At 29.5% G+C, this 17,796-nt stretch overlaps 3 protein-coding genes across 4 annotated transcripts; 2 read left to right on the forward strand and 1 right to left on the reverse strand.

Annotated features, from left to right (window-relative positions):
* The first annotated feature begins 1,703 nt into the window (after positions 1–1,703).
* On the forward strand, positions 1,704–9,064 carry LOC113846979 (probable aldehyde dehydrogenase). 2 transcript variants are annotated; one of them, XM_027475782.1, is made up of 16 exons: positions 1,704–1,955; positions 2,788–2,867; positions 3,307–3,410; positions 3,817–3,884; positions 4,546–4,603; positions 4,747–4,860; positions 5,169–5,252; positions 5,979–6,083; positions 6,418–6,531; positions 6,808–6,939; positions 7,027–7,116; positions 7,265–7,354; positions 7,871–8,080; positions 8,175–8,285; positions 8,607–8,686; positions 8,770–9,064. In XM_027475782.1, the coding sequence occupies exons 1-16, from the start codon at positions 1,873–1,875 to the stop codon at positions 8,906–8,908; spliced, it is 1,662 nt and encodes a 553-aa protein (XP_027331583.1). In that variant the 5' UTR covers positions 1,704–1,872; the 3' UTR covers positions 8,909–9,064. The 2 variants fall into 2 exon arrangements, with proteins under 2 accessions (XP_027331583.1, XP_027331582.1); XM_027475781.1 differs by having other exon boundaries at positions 2,785–2,867; positions 8,770–9,045.
* Positions 9,065–10,245: 1,181 nt separating this feature from the next.
* Positions 10,246–11,174, reverse strand: LOC113847182 (50S ribosomal protein L12, chloroplastic-like). The gene has a single exon (XM_027476106.1). It carries the CDS (start codon positions 11,072–11,074, stop codon positions 10,532–10,534), a length of 543 nt encoding a protein of 180 aa, XP_027331907.1. The 5' UTR covers positions 11,075–11,174; the 3' UTR covers positions 10,246–10,531.
* A 1,757-nt stretch (positions 11,175–12,931) lies between these two features.
* Positions 12,932–14,553, forward strand: LOC113847775 (probable rRNA-processing protein EBP2 homolog). The gene is made up of 2 exons (XM_027477048.1): positions 12,932–13,106; positions 13,504–14,553. Exon 2 carries the CDS (start codon positions 13,509–13,511, stop codon positions 14,376–14,378), a length of 870 nt encoding a protein of 289 aa, XP_027332849.1. The 5' UTR covers positions 12,932–13,106; positions 13,504–13,508; the 3' UTR covers positions 14,379–14,553.
* The last annotated feature ends 3,243 nt before the right edge of the window (positions 14,554–17,796 follow it).

Raw genomic sequence — 17,796 nt, forward strand, 5'->3', positions numbered from 1 at the left:
TATTAGTCGGAGTGGAACATAGTTGTCTAAATTAAGTTTGTTTAAAGTTGAAATAAAGCGATGATGTACAATTTAAAAAATATTAAACAAGTACTAAAATAATTTATGGATTAATTAAAATAAATAGATCATGCTGGTCCAAAATTGACACGGGATAGGAGTACTATCGTCCTTCGTTGTCTATTAATGTCACTTTTATTTATTTAAATTTTATAAAAAAATCTTTAAATAATTAATTTAATCAACAAAGAAGAAGAACGATGTTTTATTAATTCAATCATAAATATTCTATGCTATGAAATAATAGTGATTAATTTATTCTGGATCGCTGACTTGAATCTGTCCTACTAACATGTATGAATGAACTGCGGTAAAACTTGGTGTTGTTGGTTAAGAAAATTAAAATAGTTTTTTAATTAAAAAGCATAATAGTGTACTTTTATATTTAGTTATTAATACTTTAACTCCAAGACTACTTGTAACAAAATACATTGTTAAATACCATTTGATTATTTGATTTGTTGTGTGTTTTTAAAATTTGTTGGAAGTCAAAATTCCCAACAAGATCCCTCTGTATCATTTTAATTTTTAAAAATATTAGTTATAACTTTGCTAAATCAACGCCCACATTTTATTTTGAAGTTGACAAAAAAGTGGAAGTTGATGATATTACGCTCGCAGTTGCTAAGTAATGGAATGGACTATTTCTTACGGAGAATCAGTTTTTGGCTTATTGGTAAGAAGACTTCTTAAGCGCACGCTTGTACCTGGAAATTTTATTAATATACACTTTTAAATATATTTTAAAAACAAACCACTCATGTTATAAATAAATATTTATTTTTTTGAAAAAATAGAATAGTTATAAAATGTATATTAAAAAACATGTTATTATTATTAAGTGCGATGCATAAAACACAAATAACAGTGAGGATAATACGTCACAAAAGGTCTAACTCTCACATTTGGGTACTGACACTTGGATTTAGAATATAACAATCCTTTTATGATTTTAAAACAACTAGATGATACTTATCCACTTTGAAAATTATAATAAAGTAAGGTTCATTACGCTAACAGCGACGGACACACTCTTACGTAACTATCTTTAACTTGATCTCGTTTTTAAAATTAAACTAGTAATATATATTTAAATTACAAGTTTTAAGGATTGATATAGTTCGCAATATTTTTTGGATAAATGAAAATTATTTTGCTTTATTTAAATCACGAAATAAAATCGATATACGTATATATTACACTAATAATTCGGAAACATTTCGTAACAATTTTAATGAAATTAATTTATTGTTTTTAAAAAACTAATAAAATTGATATTAGTTTATAATACATAATTTTGAGGAACTAAAACAATTTCTATATACCAAATGCTCATATTATAAACGTATTAAAAGAATTGAATTAGACAATGTTTTCTCAACACACTTTAACTTTAAAATGTTCACTATAAGATGTGAGTAGCCTAATATGGAAAAGTCAAAAATTTCATTTAAAATAAAAAAATACAGTAGCAATTAATAATTTAAACCTTTCAAACAATAAAAATATAATAAAAATGTAAAACAAAATTCTTACTACGGAACCACATGCTATCTACACGTGTTACTATGACCGGTTAATATTATTCTGTGAGTGACTCATTTTTACGTGTTTGTCACATGTTATAGGATCTAGAACATTGGTTTCTGAAATTATCAAACGATTTGATAGGACACACTTTTATTGTTTTTATTTTGGGCTCTCTCTCTCTCTCATACCAATAAATAGGGGAGAGTGCATGCCCTCATTTTGAACTCACCTGAAAGTGACTGGGAGGGAGTGAGTGAGGGTAGTAGAATCTGATCCATCACCATGTTCAAGCTTTTAGCTAACAGAGCAGCTAGGGTTTCAATTTCTCCCAACCGCAATGCCTGTGCAGCTTTCAATTTCTCTAGGTATCCTTTTTTTCTGGTTTTGATTGACTAGGGATTTGAATTTGTTCAATTGCTTTCGTAATGCTGATCCTCGTTTAGGTAGTGGAATTATATAGTTTTACTCGTTGATCAATTCGATACTCAACTTGTTCTGTGATTTAGATGAAATAGCCGCCGGTTACCTGTGAAACAGTTGAGTGGAATTTGTGCTCGGTGGCACCTTGATTCGTTCGACGATCAACTTGCGTGTCTCTCATCAATTATTAAAAAAATAATTATTTTTGCATTTTTTTTATTAGGTCGATGATCCGCTTACAAACACCATATACCTAAGAGTACTGTATCTTACAAGACATTTTAAAGTGATAATTCTAATAATAATAGGAGAAAAAACCTAATCCGTGCAAGTAACTGAGGAATAACCTTTTTACCGAACGATTACCTGAGCTGAGTACTTTTCCACATTTAGCAAGGGTAGAACACTAAACCAAAAATTATGTTCGCTGATTTGTTAGTATCATAATAAATCTTTTATTGACAAGCAATTTACTCGTTTTTGGAGATCCAATTGACTATTATTCTGGTCTTATTGTTAATCCATAATTGTCTGGCTAAATAATTCATAGCGATGGTAGAATAGAAATGCCATTTTATGATATCATCCAATTTACTATCTTTATTTTATTTTTTTTCAAGATATAAGTATTAGCCTTAACTGGTGATTCTTTGTTGTTTTGGTCATGTTTCTTGTAAATATTTAAAGTAGTTTATTACTTTATTGCATTACTACAACTTTAAATGTAAGTTTATTTTGCCTTTTGAGAGTTAAATTCGATTTTACAATATCTAGCAGGTGCGTTCATTCGTTGCCATTTGCCACAGTAGAGGCAGAAGAGATTTCAGGTTCTAAGCCTGCTGAAGTTTTGAACTTGGGTAGGCTCCACAACCTTTGATGCTTTTGTTCTTTGCAGATAGGCATTACTACTCTTAAGAATTTGATGTACTTCTGTCTGCAGATAAATTTGGTGAGCAAAAATTGACAAGGGATATCATATAACTTAGCTCTTTTTCTATCTCTATTTTACCATGATTTTGTCTGCAAGATCACCAACCTGCTTTTCAAGTATATATGAAATCCTAATGCAGTTTGTTAAATATTATGTTCATCAAAGAAATTGAATTTGATGGAAAAGGAGGGATTGTTGAACACCTTTTCCCTAATTTCATTTCCTTATACGCATCAAAGTTTGAATGGTACTGAGTATTCTAAATTTCTGCACTACCTATATTTGTCAATAAATTTATTTTTAATAGAACTCTTTCTGCCATGCTTCCATGATCATCATTCTGAATGTATTGCCTTCACTTTCAGTGCAAGGTAAATGGGTAGGATCTTCAAACTGGAGTACCGTTGTGGATCCTTTAAATGGAGAATCATTTATTAAAGTTGCAGAAGTTGATGGAACAGGAATTCAGGTGCATCCCTGTAATGAATTACTTGTCTTGTTGTCTTAATATATTATTTTGAAATATATTCCTTTTGTTACACACAGCAAAAACTGCTGCTTACTGAGAATTCAGCTTGATTTATTCAAGGCTGTGCTCTTTTATTACTTCCTTGCCCTTCAAACTATAAAATATATAAAGTGACTGAGCATTGCCTTATTAGTCACCACTCACCACACCTACTGTTCGAATAGTAGGTCCAAGTTTGAAGCTTTCACCTATATTTGTGAGACTGGCTTCTGATCATTTTGTGGAAAAAGAAAAGAAATAAACATTTCAATTTGAAGGCTATAGATGTTTTGTTACTTGGTTGGAAATCAACAGTTGGTTCGAGACAGATATCTTGACTAAAATTTTCTTTTGTTTGACTTTTCAGCCATTTGTGGAAAGCTTGTCTAGCTGTCCCAAACATGGTGTACACAATCCTTTTAAGGCACCAGAGAGGTAAGTGCACAGTGTCCTTATCTCGATTTTCTTCATAGAAATGAAAACTTAAAAAAAGTCTTTTTTATTTGTTGGATTAATGATTACTGTAAATGTCAAAAAACAAAAAATTGATGGGAATTGCATCTTTCAATATATAGACCTCTATGCCTTACGTTCTCCTTTATAGGAGATTTTGCTCAAATGGGTTTTGCCTGAGGATGTAGACAGGTGGATTATCTAGATTATTCCTAGAGGTTTCAGCCGTATTCTGAACTGGATACAACTTTTTTTTTTTTTTTTGCATAGCAAATGACATAACAATGTAGTTGTTTTTGTTTTGAAATGGAAATGTGAGGAGATCTTTGGATGATTGGTTTGCAACGTTTGAATGAAAGTGATTATGGAATGAACTTCCAACACAGTCGGTTTCAAATTTCTGCTAAGAGGAGTAACTAAAATACACAGGACCTTGGTATTTTAAAGTTGCCTAAGATAAGATGAAAATAAATAAACTTTTTACTGTCATACACCTGTCATTTTCACTGAAATAAAGAATGCAACTGACAGACATTTTATTTACCAATATGTTGTGATTTAGAGCATGATATCAAATCTTACATTCTTATTTTGGCCATCTTGATGAAGTCTAAAGTGTTGTTTTGTTATAAATCCTTTGCAGATATCTGATGCTTGGAGATGTATCTACCAAGGCAGCTCACATGTTATCACTTCCTAAGGTATTTCAAACTATAAAAAAAGGCTTTTTAATTTTTATTTGCTTTATGTTACACACAAATTACGTATTGTCACCGTATGTATACATGATCAACTTTTTCTTTTATATTAGAATATTTAAGTATTTATATTGCATGATCCTCAGGTTTCAGATTTCTTTACAAGACTAATACAAAGAGTTTCGCCAAAGAGTTATCAACAGGCTTTTGGGGAAGTGTATGTGACACAGAAGTTTTTAGAGAATTTTTGCGGAGATCAGGTACATCAAAACAATACATGTTAGAATTGAATAAATGAAATAAACACAATTATCAAATATGTCATTCTTTTGAATAAAATGATGAAAGAATCTAAATTGCCCCCTAACTAGTAGATAATGATAATTTTCCTTCTAAATTCTATAATTAAAGCCTGGATTCTTTATTTGTTTATTAATTTAACCCTGACACATGCACACTCACTAAACTAACATTAGCTCATATGATTTCCTAGGAAGTTATGAAGTTCATATTATATGTTTAGTGATTTCTTCTTTGTTCTTGCTTCATTTTAACAAAAATTTGGCAGGTTCGATTCCTTGCAAGGTCTTTTGCAGTACCTGGAAATCATCTTGGCCAGCAAAGTCATGGTTTTCGTTGGCCATATGGTCCTGTAAGGATTTGATTTTGTTTTGTTTTTAATTGATATACTTTTTTCTGAAGACTAGAAATGAATCTGTCATTCTTCACACCACTGGTACTACGCTGATTGTGTCAAAATTATCAATTACCTTTTGTTCATAGTTAGTTAATGCCATTATTTGGTTAAACACTAGAGATGAAAGAAATGGAACAAAAATCAAGGTCTCAATAAAACCCAGTAATATATACTTCTCCTGCTTGTACTTGGTCAAGAAGGTGAAATGTGGTATAATAAGTCAATTCAGTAGCATTAGTATATCAAGCAAATGTCTTGTGATTATTAAGGACAATAAAAAACTGTTTTTAACTGGAAAAAAGAAAATAAAAGAAAAGAAAAAGGAATATGTGTGAGGTGTTTCAATTAGTTACACAAGATAGAAAGCCAAAACCCGGGACTTTATTATTCTTGCCTCTTGCCTACTAGAAAACCCGAGTATTTATAAGGTAAATACTTTCTTTGAGCAAAAAAAGGAATAAACAAGTTTTGTATGTTCTATAGACGTGACTTTCTACTCAAGAAAAAGGAATAAAAATAAATAAATATTTCCAGATTTGGAATTGAATTTTGTTTAGATTAGTTTTGCAGTATTCTCGTAGCTGTTTGGTATAGTAAGCGAAACTTTAGATTTTTTCATTCACCCTAAACATTCACCTTTTCATCCTAGATTCATCGTAAAATCTGAAATGTGTTTTGCAGGTGGCAATTATTACTCCTTTTAATTTTCCCTTGGAGATTCCGGTCCTTCAATTAATGGGAGCACTGTATATGGGCAACAAGCCAGTCCTTAAAGTAGACACCAAAGTGAGTTCTTTTGGTTTTGATTTTGGCAAACTTTTATGACATTACATCTAAATACAAAATCAATACAATAAAGTTAGCTTCTAGACGGTCACAGTGACTTGTGAAAGAAAAAAATTAAAATGCAATGGTTGTTTTTTTCCCTGGTAGAGGTTATGTCTTTTTTCTGGCAAGCAATATATTTTATTTAGCTGGTATTTTCATTCAATTTAAGAAAACCATAATCTTATTTTGATTTCTTTCATTACATTTTGAAAATATTAATTATATTCGCTTTCAAAATTTGGAATTTTCTTTCTTCAGTGTAATCTTGAATTATTAACTCAAATTGTTGTAGGTGAGCATTGTTATGGAACAAATGTTGCGCCTGCTTCATACATGTGGTTTACCCGTAGAAGATGTAGACTTCATAAATTCGGATGGAAAGACAATGAACAAACTGTTGCTGGAGGTTGGTTGTTTAGTACTTGTTTTTTCATCCAAGAAATTGATTCTGCGTAGCATATTACTATTGGTTAAAACTTACCAATTTACTTTATTGATTCCATTTCATGATTATCTCAATGTTTAACTCGTTGAATTTTTTTGTAATTTTGTTGTATTCTATTTCCTTTTGAACTCTCTTATTATTTTTATATATATAAATATATGGATGGTAACAAATTACATATTTCTTTTGTGTGGTATGATAATGATATTGTTTTATGAATTTTTGATATGTTTATAGGGAAATCCACGAATGACCCTTTTTACTGGTAGTTCTAAAGTGGCAGAGAAGTTGGCTAATGATTTAAATGGCCGCGTTAAATTGGAAGATGCTGGATTTGACTGGAAAATACTTGGCCCTGATGTCCATCAGGTTTCTTACAAATTTTTGTCGATTTCATGATGGCATAGACTTAATTTTCAATTCTATAATAATTTCTCTGTTGTTTCTTGTTTTAAGGAGGATTACATTGCATGGGTCTGTGACCAGGATGCATATGCATGCAGTGGTCAAAAGTGCTCAGCACAATCATTGTTATTTATGCACGAGGTTAGTCACATTAGTTGTTTTGAGAAATTGTTCATAAGTAGAAGTCTTCAGGAACTAGAGTGAAGATGTAAATTGATTATTTATTAAGATGTACTCTGTGATTATGTTTTTACTTACTAACTTCAGGGTTCTAATTTCTTCTGTTCAGAATTGGTCATCAACTTCTTTGATACGTAAGATGAAAGATCTTGCTGAGAGAAGAAAGCTAGCGGACTTGACAATTGGCCCAGTCCTCACGGTACGTATTACATGTTTACATGTTTGTTTTTTTTCAACTTGTGGTCTATTTAAGGTGAAATTTTTGCTCTTTAACTGATGGAAGTCTAAACTATTTTGTAGTGCTTTTTAAATTTAATTATATGAATGCATTCTAGTGTTAACTGCTATTAAATGCAACACATGCAACAGTTTCAATTATTCATGCACACTTTTGTGTAATGATTAAAATAGGTGTTTGGGATACAGCAAAATGTGGACAAGTTCCTGCTTCTAGGTTAAATATCAAATGTTTTTGACTATTCAGTAATTTGCATTTAACTAATTTTCTATACATGGATTGAGAGTCTTGTAAAAGGAGAATGTTAATTTTAATATCATTTGATTATTATTTTTAAGTGTGTTTTTTATTTATTTATATCATTTGATTGTTATAATATTATTTTAATGTTCAATTTTGCTAATGCATTTTGGTAGACATGCTTTATTAAGTAATCATTTGAAATCATTCTTTATTTCTTTTTCTCATGTGTTGCAGTTTACGACTGATTCAATGCTAGAACACACAAATAAATTACTTGAGATACCAGGATCAAAGCTGCTCTTTGGGGGTCAGCCTTTAGAGAACCATTTAATTCCATCAATTTATGGTGCTATTAAACCCACGGCTGTTTATGTTCCTATTGAGGAAATTGTGAAGGATAAGAATTACGAGCTTGTTACAAAAGAAATATTTGGACCCTTTCAGGTATGGAAAGAGAAACTTGTAACATCAAAATAAAGTTTTGTGACCCCTTTTTAAGAATATTTTTAAGATAAATAATTTTAATTTATATTTTCAGATTATTACCGACTACAAAAGCAGTCAATTGTCAGTTGTGTTGGATCTTATTGAAAGAATGCATGCCCATTTAACCGCAGCAGTAGTTTCAAACGACCCATTATTTTTACAGGTAAGATTTTTATAATTCAATTTACTATAAGTGTTATGACACAATTTATTAGTTCTTAACTAGCACGATATCTATCAGTTTTTTTTTCCTATTTTTATCTTAAAATTATCAATTACATTGGTTTATAACACAGTTGTAGCTGTTTAGGGGATAGATTAGATTGTGTTTTAAGAGTTTATTTTGCATTTGAGATCAATTACTTGTAATACTTTTTATAATAATCAAACAGAAGTTATCTTATCTAAAATTAAGGTGACTAAGCTTCTTTTTTTTTACATAGAGTATGATGTCATTATTTATAATTAAATACACTTTTTATAGGAAGTAATTGGAAAATCAGTGAACGGTACTACTTATGCCGGTCTCCGAGCAAGAACGACAGGAGCTCCACAGAACCACTGGTAAAACTAGTATCTCTTTTTTTTTTCCATATACACCTACAAAAATATGCTTCAACTGATTAAAAACGATAATGTCATTGTAGGTTTGGACCTGCCGGGGATCCCAGAGGTGCGGGAATTGGAACACCAGAGGCTATCAAACTTGTATGGTCTTGCCACAGAGAAATTATCTATGATTTGGGACCTGTGTCAAAGGATTGGGAAGTTCCTTCACCAACTTAGATTTGCAGGAACAATATGATTAGAAATGTAGTTGCAGGAATAATAAGATTAGAAACGTGAGAGCTAGCATATTAGCATGTGACGTTTTTAGATTTAAAACAAATTTATGAAAATTAAATTTTGGTTAGCTTTAAATATTATTGACGTGCTTATCTTTAGATGCGGTCTTAACGTTATTAGTGCTCCTTAACACAATTTCAATTTGAAACTCATGTCGATTTTTGCATAAAGATTGAACATTTTATGCCTACTTATAAAAGATATTTATAAAATAAAGTTGTGAAATTATCATATCTTATAAAATTTCACATTAACCATGGGAAAAATACATAAAATGAATTTAGTATTTTTTGAAAAAAATGTTTTTATTTATAAAATAATTTTTTTAAATCAAAATTAAGTATTAAATTTAGATAATTTTATCAATTAAATATTGAATATTAGAAATGATTTATAAATTTATTTATTTATCGTATAAAACTTATTTAATTTTTTTATATTGTGTATATATGTATAGTTAATACAAATGAAAAAATATTTATACATATTAACATTTTCTAAATTTAGCTGCTTAAAATCTAAATTTAGGATAAAGTTTTTAAATTTATTTATAATTAAGCTAAGAGATGAAATGAAAAAGCTAAAGGAAGGTTATTTGTAATATATAAATTCTGTGTTTCAACTTTTTGAAGGTTGTGTCATACTTGATGTGAAAGGAACAAAATGTGTGTAAAGCATGTTTATTTTGAGAGAGCATACAAATGGATTGAAGCACATCTATTCAATAAACAAGATTAATTCAAGCATGTTGCGGATACAACCACAGCAAAAACACTTATCTTAATTTTCATATTTCTTGATTGAAAATATTTTGAAATATACGTACTCACTAAGTGTTAAAGTGTTTGTAGAATATCTAAGGACGTTTTACTTTTTGAGTCCATGATGCTATATTGAGAAAGCAAAAGTTAATAGATATGAATATTTGAGTTAATTATATTTGTAACCACCCTGCACCTTCACACCTATTTGCTAAAAATCAGGTTGTTTCCCTATCCCTTATCCAGAATCTAGAAGGACTACGAGCTACTTTGACACTTAAAAGAGCTCGTGCTATCAACATGTTTAAGTAGGATCCACAGTCAGCTTTGTAACGAGGGGCGTTCTACCCGCTTGTGGCTCTTCGATAGCAAGCCTCGTTCATAACTCTTACCAGAAAACTTTTTTTTTTGTCTTAGTTACTCGTCCTTTCAGTGAAAACGAATTGTATCATTAAGAGAAACTGCTACGTTTTAATGACAGGAAAAAATAAAATAAAAATCGTTAATGTAAGTCCGAAAAATGTAAGCTTACTAAACGAAAGTAAGAAAAATTTATCAAGCGATTCTAAGAGATGCGTAGTGCGTAACATTTTCAATTTCCCATTCCAAACCAACACTCGCCCAAAACCATTCACCCCCATTTCAACAAACACCTCGAACGCATAAAAAATAAAAGCACCTCTTTTTCTCATTACAACTTAAATTCAAATCGAGTCATGGAAAAACAAAACAAAATCAAATAAAATTACACTATATTCAACTAAATCAAACAAAGAAACAAACGACGATTACGCTGCTATGGCTAAACAATGGCAATCTTGGCACCGGCTTCTTCAAGTTGCTTTTTTGCATCGTCAGCTTCGTCTTTGGAAACTCCTTCTTTGAACTTCTTCGGCAAGCCTTCGATCAATTCCTTCGCCTCCTTCAGCGCCAGGTTCGTCAACGCTCTAACTGCCTTAATCACCGCGATTCTCGCATTGCTCGGCACTTCCTCGATCACTACGTCAAACTCCGTCTTCTCCTCAACAACGGCCGGAGCGGCATCGGCGGCCGCAGGGGAAGCGGCAACAGCGGCGGGGGCGAACGCGGCAGCGGAGACACCGAGCTTGTCCTGGAGAAAGTCGACGAGGGACTTGGCCTCCTCGAGGGTGAGGCTGGAGATTTCATCGCCGAGCTTTGAGATTTTCTCGGGGGCGGCGACGGCGGCGACGATATGGCGGCGAGGGGTGGCGCGGTGGAAGAGGTTGGGAGCGGAGAGGGGGAATTGGAGGGAGGGCCTGGCGGAGGAATGCGTAGGATAAGAGGGGGAGCGAAGGATGAGAGTAGATAGCGTTGTTGTGGCCATTTCGTGAGGGAGGATTTTGGTTTTGGGATTTGAGGGAGAAAGTGTGTGAGAGTGAAGAAATGAGCGAAAGAAGTGAAGTCCAATTGAAATGGAAGAAGATAGGATAAGGCCTTCGGATGGGGTTTGCATTTTTGTTTTACGGATTTACCCCTATCCCCTGTTTCTAAGAATTCCATAATTCTCTGTGTGTAGGGTACAACTTAGTCATTACCATTTCATCCAAAAATGATACGAAAGATATTATAAGTATTATATAAATGATAATTCAATTATTACATTCAATTTTGTCATCGATAATATAATATATTATATTTACTATTTTAATATGTATTAAGTATAAACTGAAATAATAATTTTTTTCATTATTGCTCAATTACATTATCATCAAACTCTCGTATTTCTATTTTTTTTAAACCTTATTTTATCCACAAAATAGATTTAAAGACTTCTAAAAGTTACATATTTTATTTTTCCTTCCATTCTTTCATTAGAAGTGTCATATGACATAAAAAATTAATTTATTCCTTTTATAATTATTAATTTATTTTACCTATGTTTTTATTAATTTTTTATGTTCTACTTCCATAAGCTTGTAAATATAATCACATGTATACCAAAACATGCACAAATTATTTAGTTATTTTATGTATTTCAATAATAGAATGTTAATTATATGAAGTGGAATTTGTTAACTACTTCAACTCCAAAAATAAATTGTTTATTTTGATAGTAGTAATTAGTGAATGAAAGAAAATGATTACAGGTACATGTTTTAAATTAAAATTTATTGAATAGAAAATAATAAACTAAAAATACTTACCTTCAAATTGTTTTAATTCTTCACATGAGACTGGAAATATAAATTAGATTATTAAAATAGATAATATTTTAACTATGCATCATTACTAATTTAAGAATACATCTTATAAATCAATTCATTTATAAAGATTGATAAACTTAATTTATTTTATATTGAATTGTAATTTTAACCTTTATAGTTAATTTATTTTTTATTTTAATCCTTAAATATTATATACATATATACATATATAAACTTACATGTGCATGCCTTTTTTTTTTCTTTTATATTGTCGAGATATATATATATATATATATATATATATATATATATAAAATATTTTTACATTTTCAAGTCCTTCGAAATTTTACATTATACATTAATCTGGTATTCTAAAAAGTCATGACATTAGTTCTTCCAAATATGTGAAAGAAAATAATATTTATTTTAATTTATAACTTTATATAAGGATCAGTTTAATATTATAATTTTGTAATTCATAAATTATAATTAAATAAATTTTAAACACTAAATAAATAATTTATTATTATTGTTAACAAATTATAATTATCGATGTATTCAAATGTAGTATAATATGAATAACAAATCATTCAACATTTTTATTAGTATATTTGGAATAATTAATAATGTAAAAATATTTTATTTTATAATTTTGTATGTGAATAGAAAAAAGGACTGACGTGTGTTTAAAAATGATTTTTTTTATGATTTTAAAACAAATTTTAAAATAAATTTTTTTATACTATCAACTTATTTAAATACACAGTAGATATAATTTTTATATTAATAAAATCAATCATTCTAATATATCATAATTGAATAATAGTATTATAAAAGAAATTTATGGGTCCATTTAAATTAAATATAAAATAAATAAATAAATATTAAAATGTAATAAATAATAATAATATAATTTATTATAAAAATATTCATTACAATTTTACAAATTTAATATAATAATGTTTTTTAATAAAAAATAATAATTTTAAAGTTAACAAAATACATGTTTAAATAAGCTGCGGGAGTGTTCGGGCTTGTTAATAAAGGGAGAAACCCTAGTGCAGTAGTCCTTAAACTAAAAACTCTTCCTTCAGAACTCGGGTGTTGCTCAGAGGGAGTGCTCAAGCTACTGCCGCTGCAGTGTAGCCGTCGCCGGAGTGCCGTGTCCAGTTGGAGTGTGTTCGTGCGTTCTGTGTTGCCGTTTTCCAGCAGGTATTGATGAATGGCCTCTCTTTCGTGCTTTTAGTTTCGTGTTTCGTAATTATTATTGTTATGTCTTGGTGGTTTTGATTTCGTGCTTTTGCTTCTCGTTGCTGCTACCTCAAATATATGAAATTAGGTTTTGATACGTTGAATAGGTTGGTTTCGTCGTCATGGAGTCGTAAGAAATTATACACTGTCGTGGTCTTTTGATATTGAGTTTTTGTGGATGTTAGTTTTGTGTCCCGGGCTTAACGAGTTTCGTGTATAATTATTTTGATTGAAAGCAGCAATGTGATGCTAATTGAACTTGGAGCAATTCCTGACCTAGAAAACTAGAAAACTAGAATGTCTAAGCACGGAATCGTAAATTGAACTTTTTTTTTCTTTCTTTTAAATGTTTGTATAGGTTAAATGGCAATGCCGCTTGGACTTGAGGATACAATGATTGATGATGAAACTGAAGATCTGGGAGGGGAAATGTCACCATCTGAATCAGAATCGGAAGAAGATGTGAAATTGACTGAACCATCTAAAAATGCAATATATAACCGAGATGCTCTATTAGATAAACTTGGCGACATCAGTTGGGCAGAGGATGTTGAATGGATACACAAACTCTCTCTTGATGTCGATCAAGAGCAAGAAGTAGATGTCAACGATGACTTGGCACGAGAACTTGCGTTTTACACACAAGCATTGGAGGGAACAAGGCAGGCCTTTGAGAAACTTCAGTCAATGGGTCGCCCTTTTCTGAGACCTGCAGACTATTATGCAGAAATGGTGAAGACAGATAACCACATGGAAAAGGTGAAAGGTCGGCTATTAGCAGAGAAGCGAAAGATGGAAGAGGCTGAAGAGCGAAGAAAGGCGAGGGAGGCCAAGAGATTGGCCAAAGAGATTCAGGCTCAGAAATTAAAAGAAAGGGCTAAGCAGAAAAAGGAGGATATTGAGGCTGTTAAGAAATGGAGGAAGCAGAGGCAACAAAGTGGGTTTGCTGACAATGCCGATGATGCAGACATGGGTTTGAACTTTGAAGATGGAAGAGCGTTTGAGAGGTCAAAGAAGAAAAGGCCAGGAGTGTCTCCAGGTGATCGATCAGGAGGGAAAGCAAAGCAAACTGGTAGAAAAGGAAAGAAACAAAAGAATAGAGATCTAAAGAATTCCAAATTTGGTTTTGGAGGCAAAAAGGGAATTAAGAAGCAGAATACTGCTTACACCACCAATGATTTTAGTGGATTTAATAAGGGTGCTGCTGCAGGAAATAAGAAGAGGAAGAGGTAAAATGCTACATCTTCTTTGAGATGTTTTGAGGGAGTTATCCCATGGAATGTGACAATGGCTGTATACGAGGAATTTTTATTTACTCTTTTAGTTTTATATTTTGCATGTAATAGATAAGCTTTATTGACAATTATAAATTACATATCTATTCCAATCTCTGACGCTTTGTTCTGTTGCTTTATGTTCTCCGTTGTTAATTATTGAGTGAAGTAGTTGAACGTAAACATATTTGGAGTACTGTTTTGTTTATTGATTTTACTTTTTCTACTGTTTATGTTAATAGACTAATATTGGTCTTTGTTTTGAGACAAAGAAATAATGAAACAAAATATTATGCTGAGATTATCCTACTTCACGGATTTCATACCTGTTGTTTATCTCCTGCGGCGTGACATTCTCTGCATGAGCTCCTCCCCAAAATGGTTGAAACTTGAAAATGATGGTGACTTGCATCCTCGGTTTTGGTTTGGGTAGTCATGGTTGTGTGGCCAAGAGTAACGGAATCTCACTACCATTGAACTTTGCATAACCTCCCTCCTTTCCATTAAACTTGTGTGAGAAATTTTAATTATGAAATCAAAGTTCATTATCATTAAACTTGTATACCCTCTCTCCATTCTATTCATATCTTGTTATCAAATCAAATTACCATCTTGTTTGTTAACGCTTTCAAACCTCTCTTCCTGAGAATTGATCTCTTACCCCCTTTACAAACGTTTCGTTTTGAAGCATTGGAAATCGAAAGAATATAGGTTTTATTCTGCCAAACTCATAACCAAACAGGGATAACACATCACAAGTATGTTGATCAATTTTCTGAGTCATGACTTTTCTGAACATAACGGGAAAGCCCGAATATTTCCCTTTTTCACTTCTAAATTCATGGTCCTAATACATTGCTAACAATCCTTGCAACGTTGAGAAATAATGTGTGAACTTTTAGGTGTGAGATGCCTTATGATGATTCAAAATTATAAATAAATCTTATGTAAGAAATATTGCGTGAACAATTCATGAAGGAGTAGTGGTGTGAGCCGTGAGGATTTAATTATAAAAAATATAATGATTTAATTGAAAAGTTTTTAAATAATAAGGCCTAATTGAAAGATTGGTAAATTATGGGAGTTGGTAGGTTAATTTAGCCTAAAATTTATGCATATGCTGTAATACCTAAACACGTACATATTATTTTAGCAATTATTTTAAAAATTTAACTACACATTCTGTTCTTCTATTATGATTAATCGACAAATTTGGTTTTTCATTAAGTTTTTTTTCTTGAACTCTTGTTTTTTATTTTTTAAATTAAAAGATTCAGTCTTTAATCAAGTTTTTTCTTTACCTAAAACTCTCAAATGTTTATTTCCTTGTCAAAATCTCTAGAAACTAAACCAATTGAACAATTTTAAAATTTTATTCGAAAGTGATTAATCAAATATCTATTTCACTTAGAGTAAGAAAATATAAATTTTTTCATAAAAATTCTGAAGTCATTTTCTGCAAATTCCTTCGTTTTGTTTTTCAAAATTTTAGATTTTGAATCTTTCAAATAAATTTCATTTCTAAATCTAACATAAACGCTGAATTGTTTAAATGAAAAAAAAAGGATTTAAATATTTTAAATAGATGAAATATGATAAAAGAACATGATTGCAATAAAAAATTAAGTAATTGTAGAAATTAAAATATTATATATATATATATATATATATATATAAAGGCTAAATTAAAGTATAAGTATAATGAGTAAAATTTAATACTATTCTAATTTTGATAAAAGAAAATGATTGAGGTGTAAACAATTCATGTAAATACCAAAATATAAGTTTTTCCTTGCAAAGAGTAAATTAAAAATAATGTTAAATATGAAAATTAAATTTATAATTAAACTTTTATTTTTATTTTTTTAATCCATTGTGTTATATATATATATATATAACTATATATATATATATATAGTGATTATCACGATACAAATGAAAAAAATATTTACAAATGAGTTTATAAAATAAATAAATTATTCAATATTGTTATTAATATATTATAAATAATTAATGACATAAAAATATAAGATATTATATATTTTATAAATTTATGTATTGTTGAGTATGAAATCTAAGTAGCCTAACACTTTTACATGCTATAAGACAAGAAAAAATTATTATCTTTAATTAAAGTTATTATCATACCACATTTAAATGGGGATGAGAACGAGTAAAGTACTCAATACACTATAACTAGTTATTTTGATTTTTCACTAACGTTTTTAACTATAACCTCAACTCTATTTATCGGTCTGAATAAGATATAACATATTTGATTTAAATTATGAAATTAGTTAGAAATACTGGAATATTCAAGATATTCTATAGTTCCTTGCCATGTCAATTTCAAATTTTTGGTCATTAAAATTAAAATGAATGATCAATACGGATTATTATTCAAGGATAAATATTATCTCCCCATTTCCCATTTGAACGAAAAAAAAAATTGAAGTTTTACTATTTGGAAGATACCTATAAAATTTAACCATAATGTGTAAGGTATTTACCTACTATATGGGTACGAGTATTAGTATGAAAAAATACACGCAAAATTTAATAGGGATAGATATTTAAGTATTTATTTTGCCCCATACCCGCATATATGTATATAAAATTATGTTACTTATGTGGATTTTTATTTATGTTTAAAATTTGTTCTAAAACTATCTATTGATTTTTTTTATTATTATATTACTTATGTGAAGTTGTATAAGATTAATATAAAAATATATTTAGTAATAAAGTAAATAAAAAAATATTTCTGTTCATATTTTTAATAGAAAAATTTATTTACTATTTTATATCATTTAACTAAACTAATATAATGTAATTATTATATGGTTAATATGAGATTAAATTTTAAAAAATGATTTATATATGATACAAATACAAAATATTTTTCTCACAAATATTTTCATTAATAAAATTATATTGATATTTAAATCATAAAGTGAATAATAAATAATAAACAATAAACATATTGTAAATATTTTATAAATTTTATAATCACCTACTATTATCGTAGGCTTATTATTTATTGATAATATTTAAATTTTATTTTTATATTTTAATTTAAAATAATATTTTTTTATGTAACATGTGCATTACAAGCACAATTATAATATTAAATTTAAATAACATTATTCTTACAATTTATTTATGTCTAATTTTTTTTAAAATATATAAAATATAAAAATTATTATATATTTTTATTACAATTTACCTGTTAAATTTTTTTTTCGAATAAAAAAGTATAATTTTTTCAATATATATGTATATTTTTTTCATTACAAATTTTTATTGTGACCATTTATCTTTTATTCAATTTTTTAAAAATTTATATACATTAAAATAAATTTTCAAAAAATTTATAT

The sequence above is a fragment of the Abrus precatorius genome, unplaced genomic scaffold (genome assembly GCF_003935025.1).
Source record: "Abrus precatorius isolate BTA unplaced genomic scaffold, Abrus_2018 Scaffold8, whole genome shotgun sequence".
Classification (NCBI taxonomy): Eukaryota; Viridiplantae; Streptophyta; class Magnoliopsida; order Fabales; family Fabaceae; genus Abrus; species Abrus precatorius.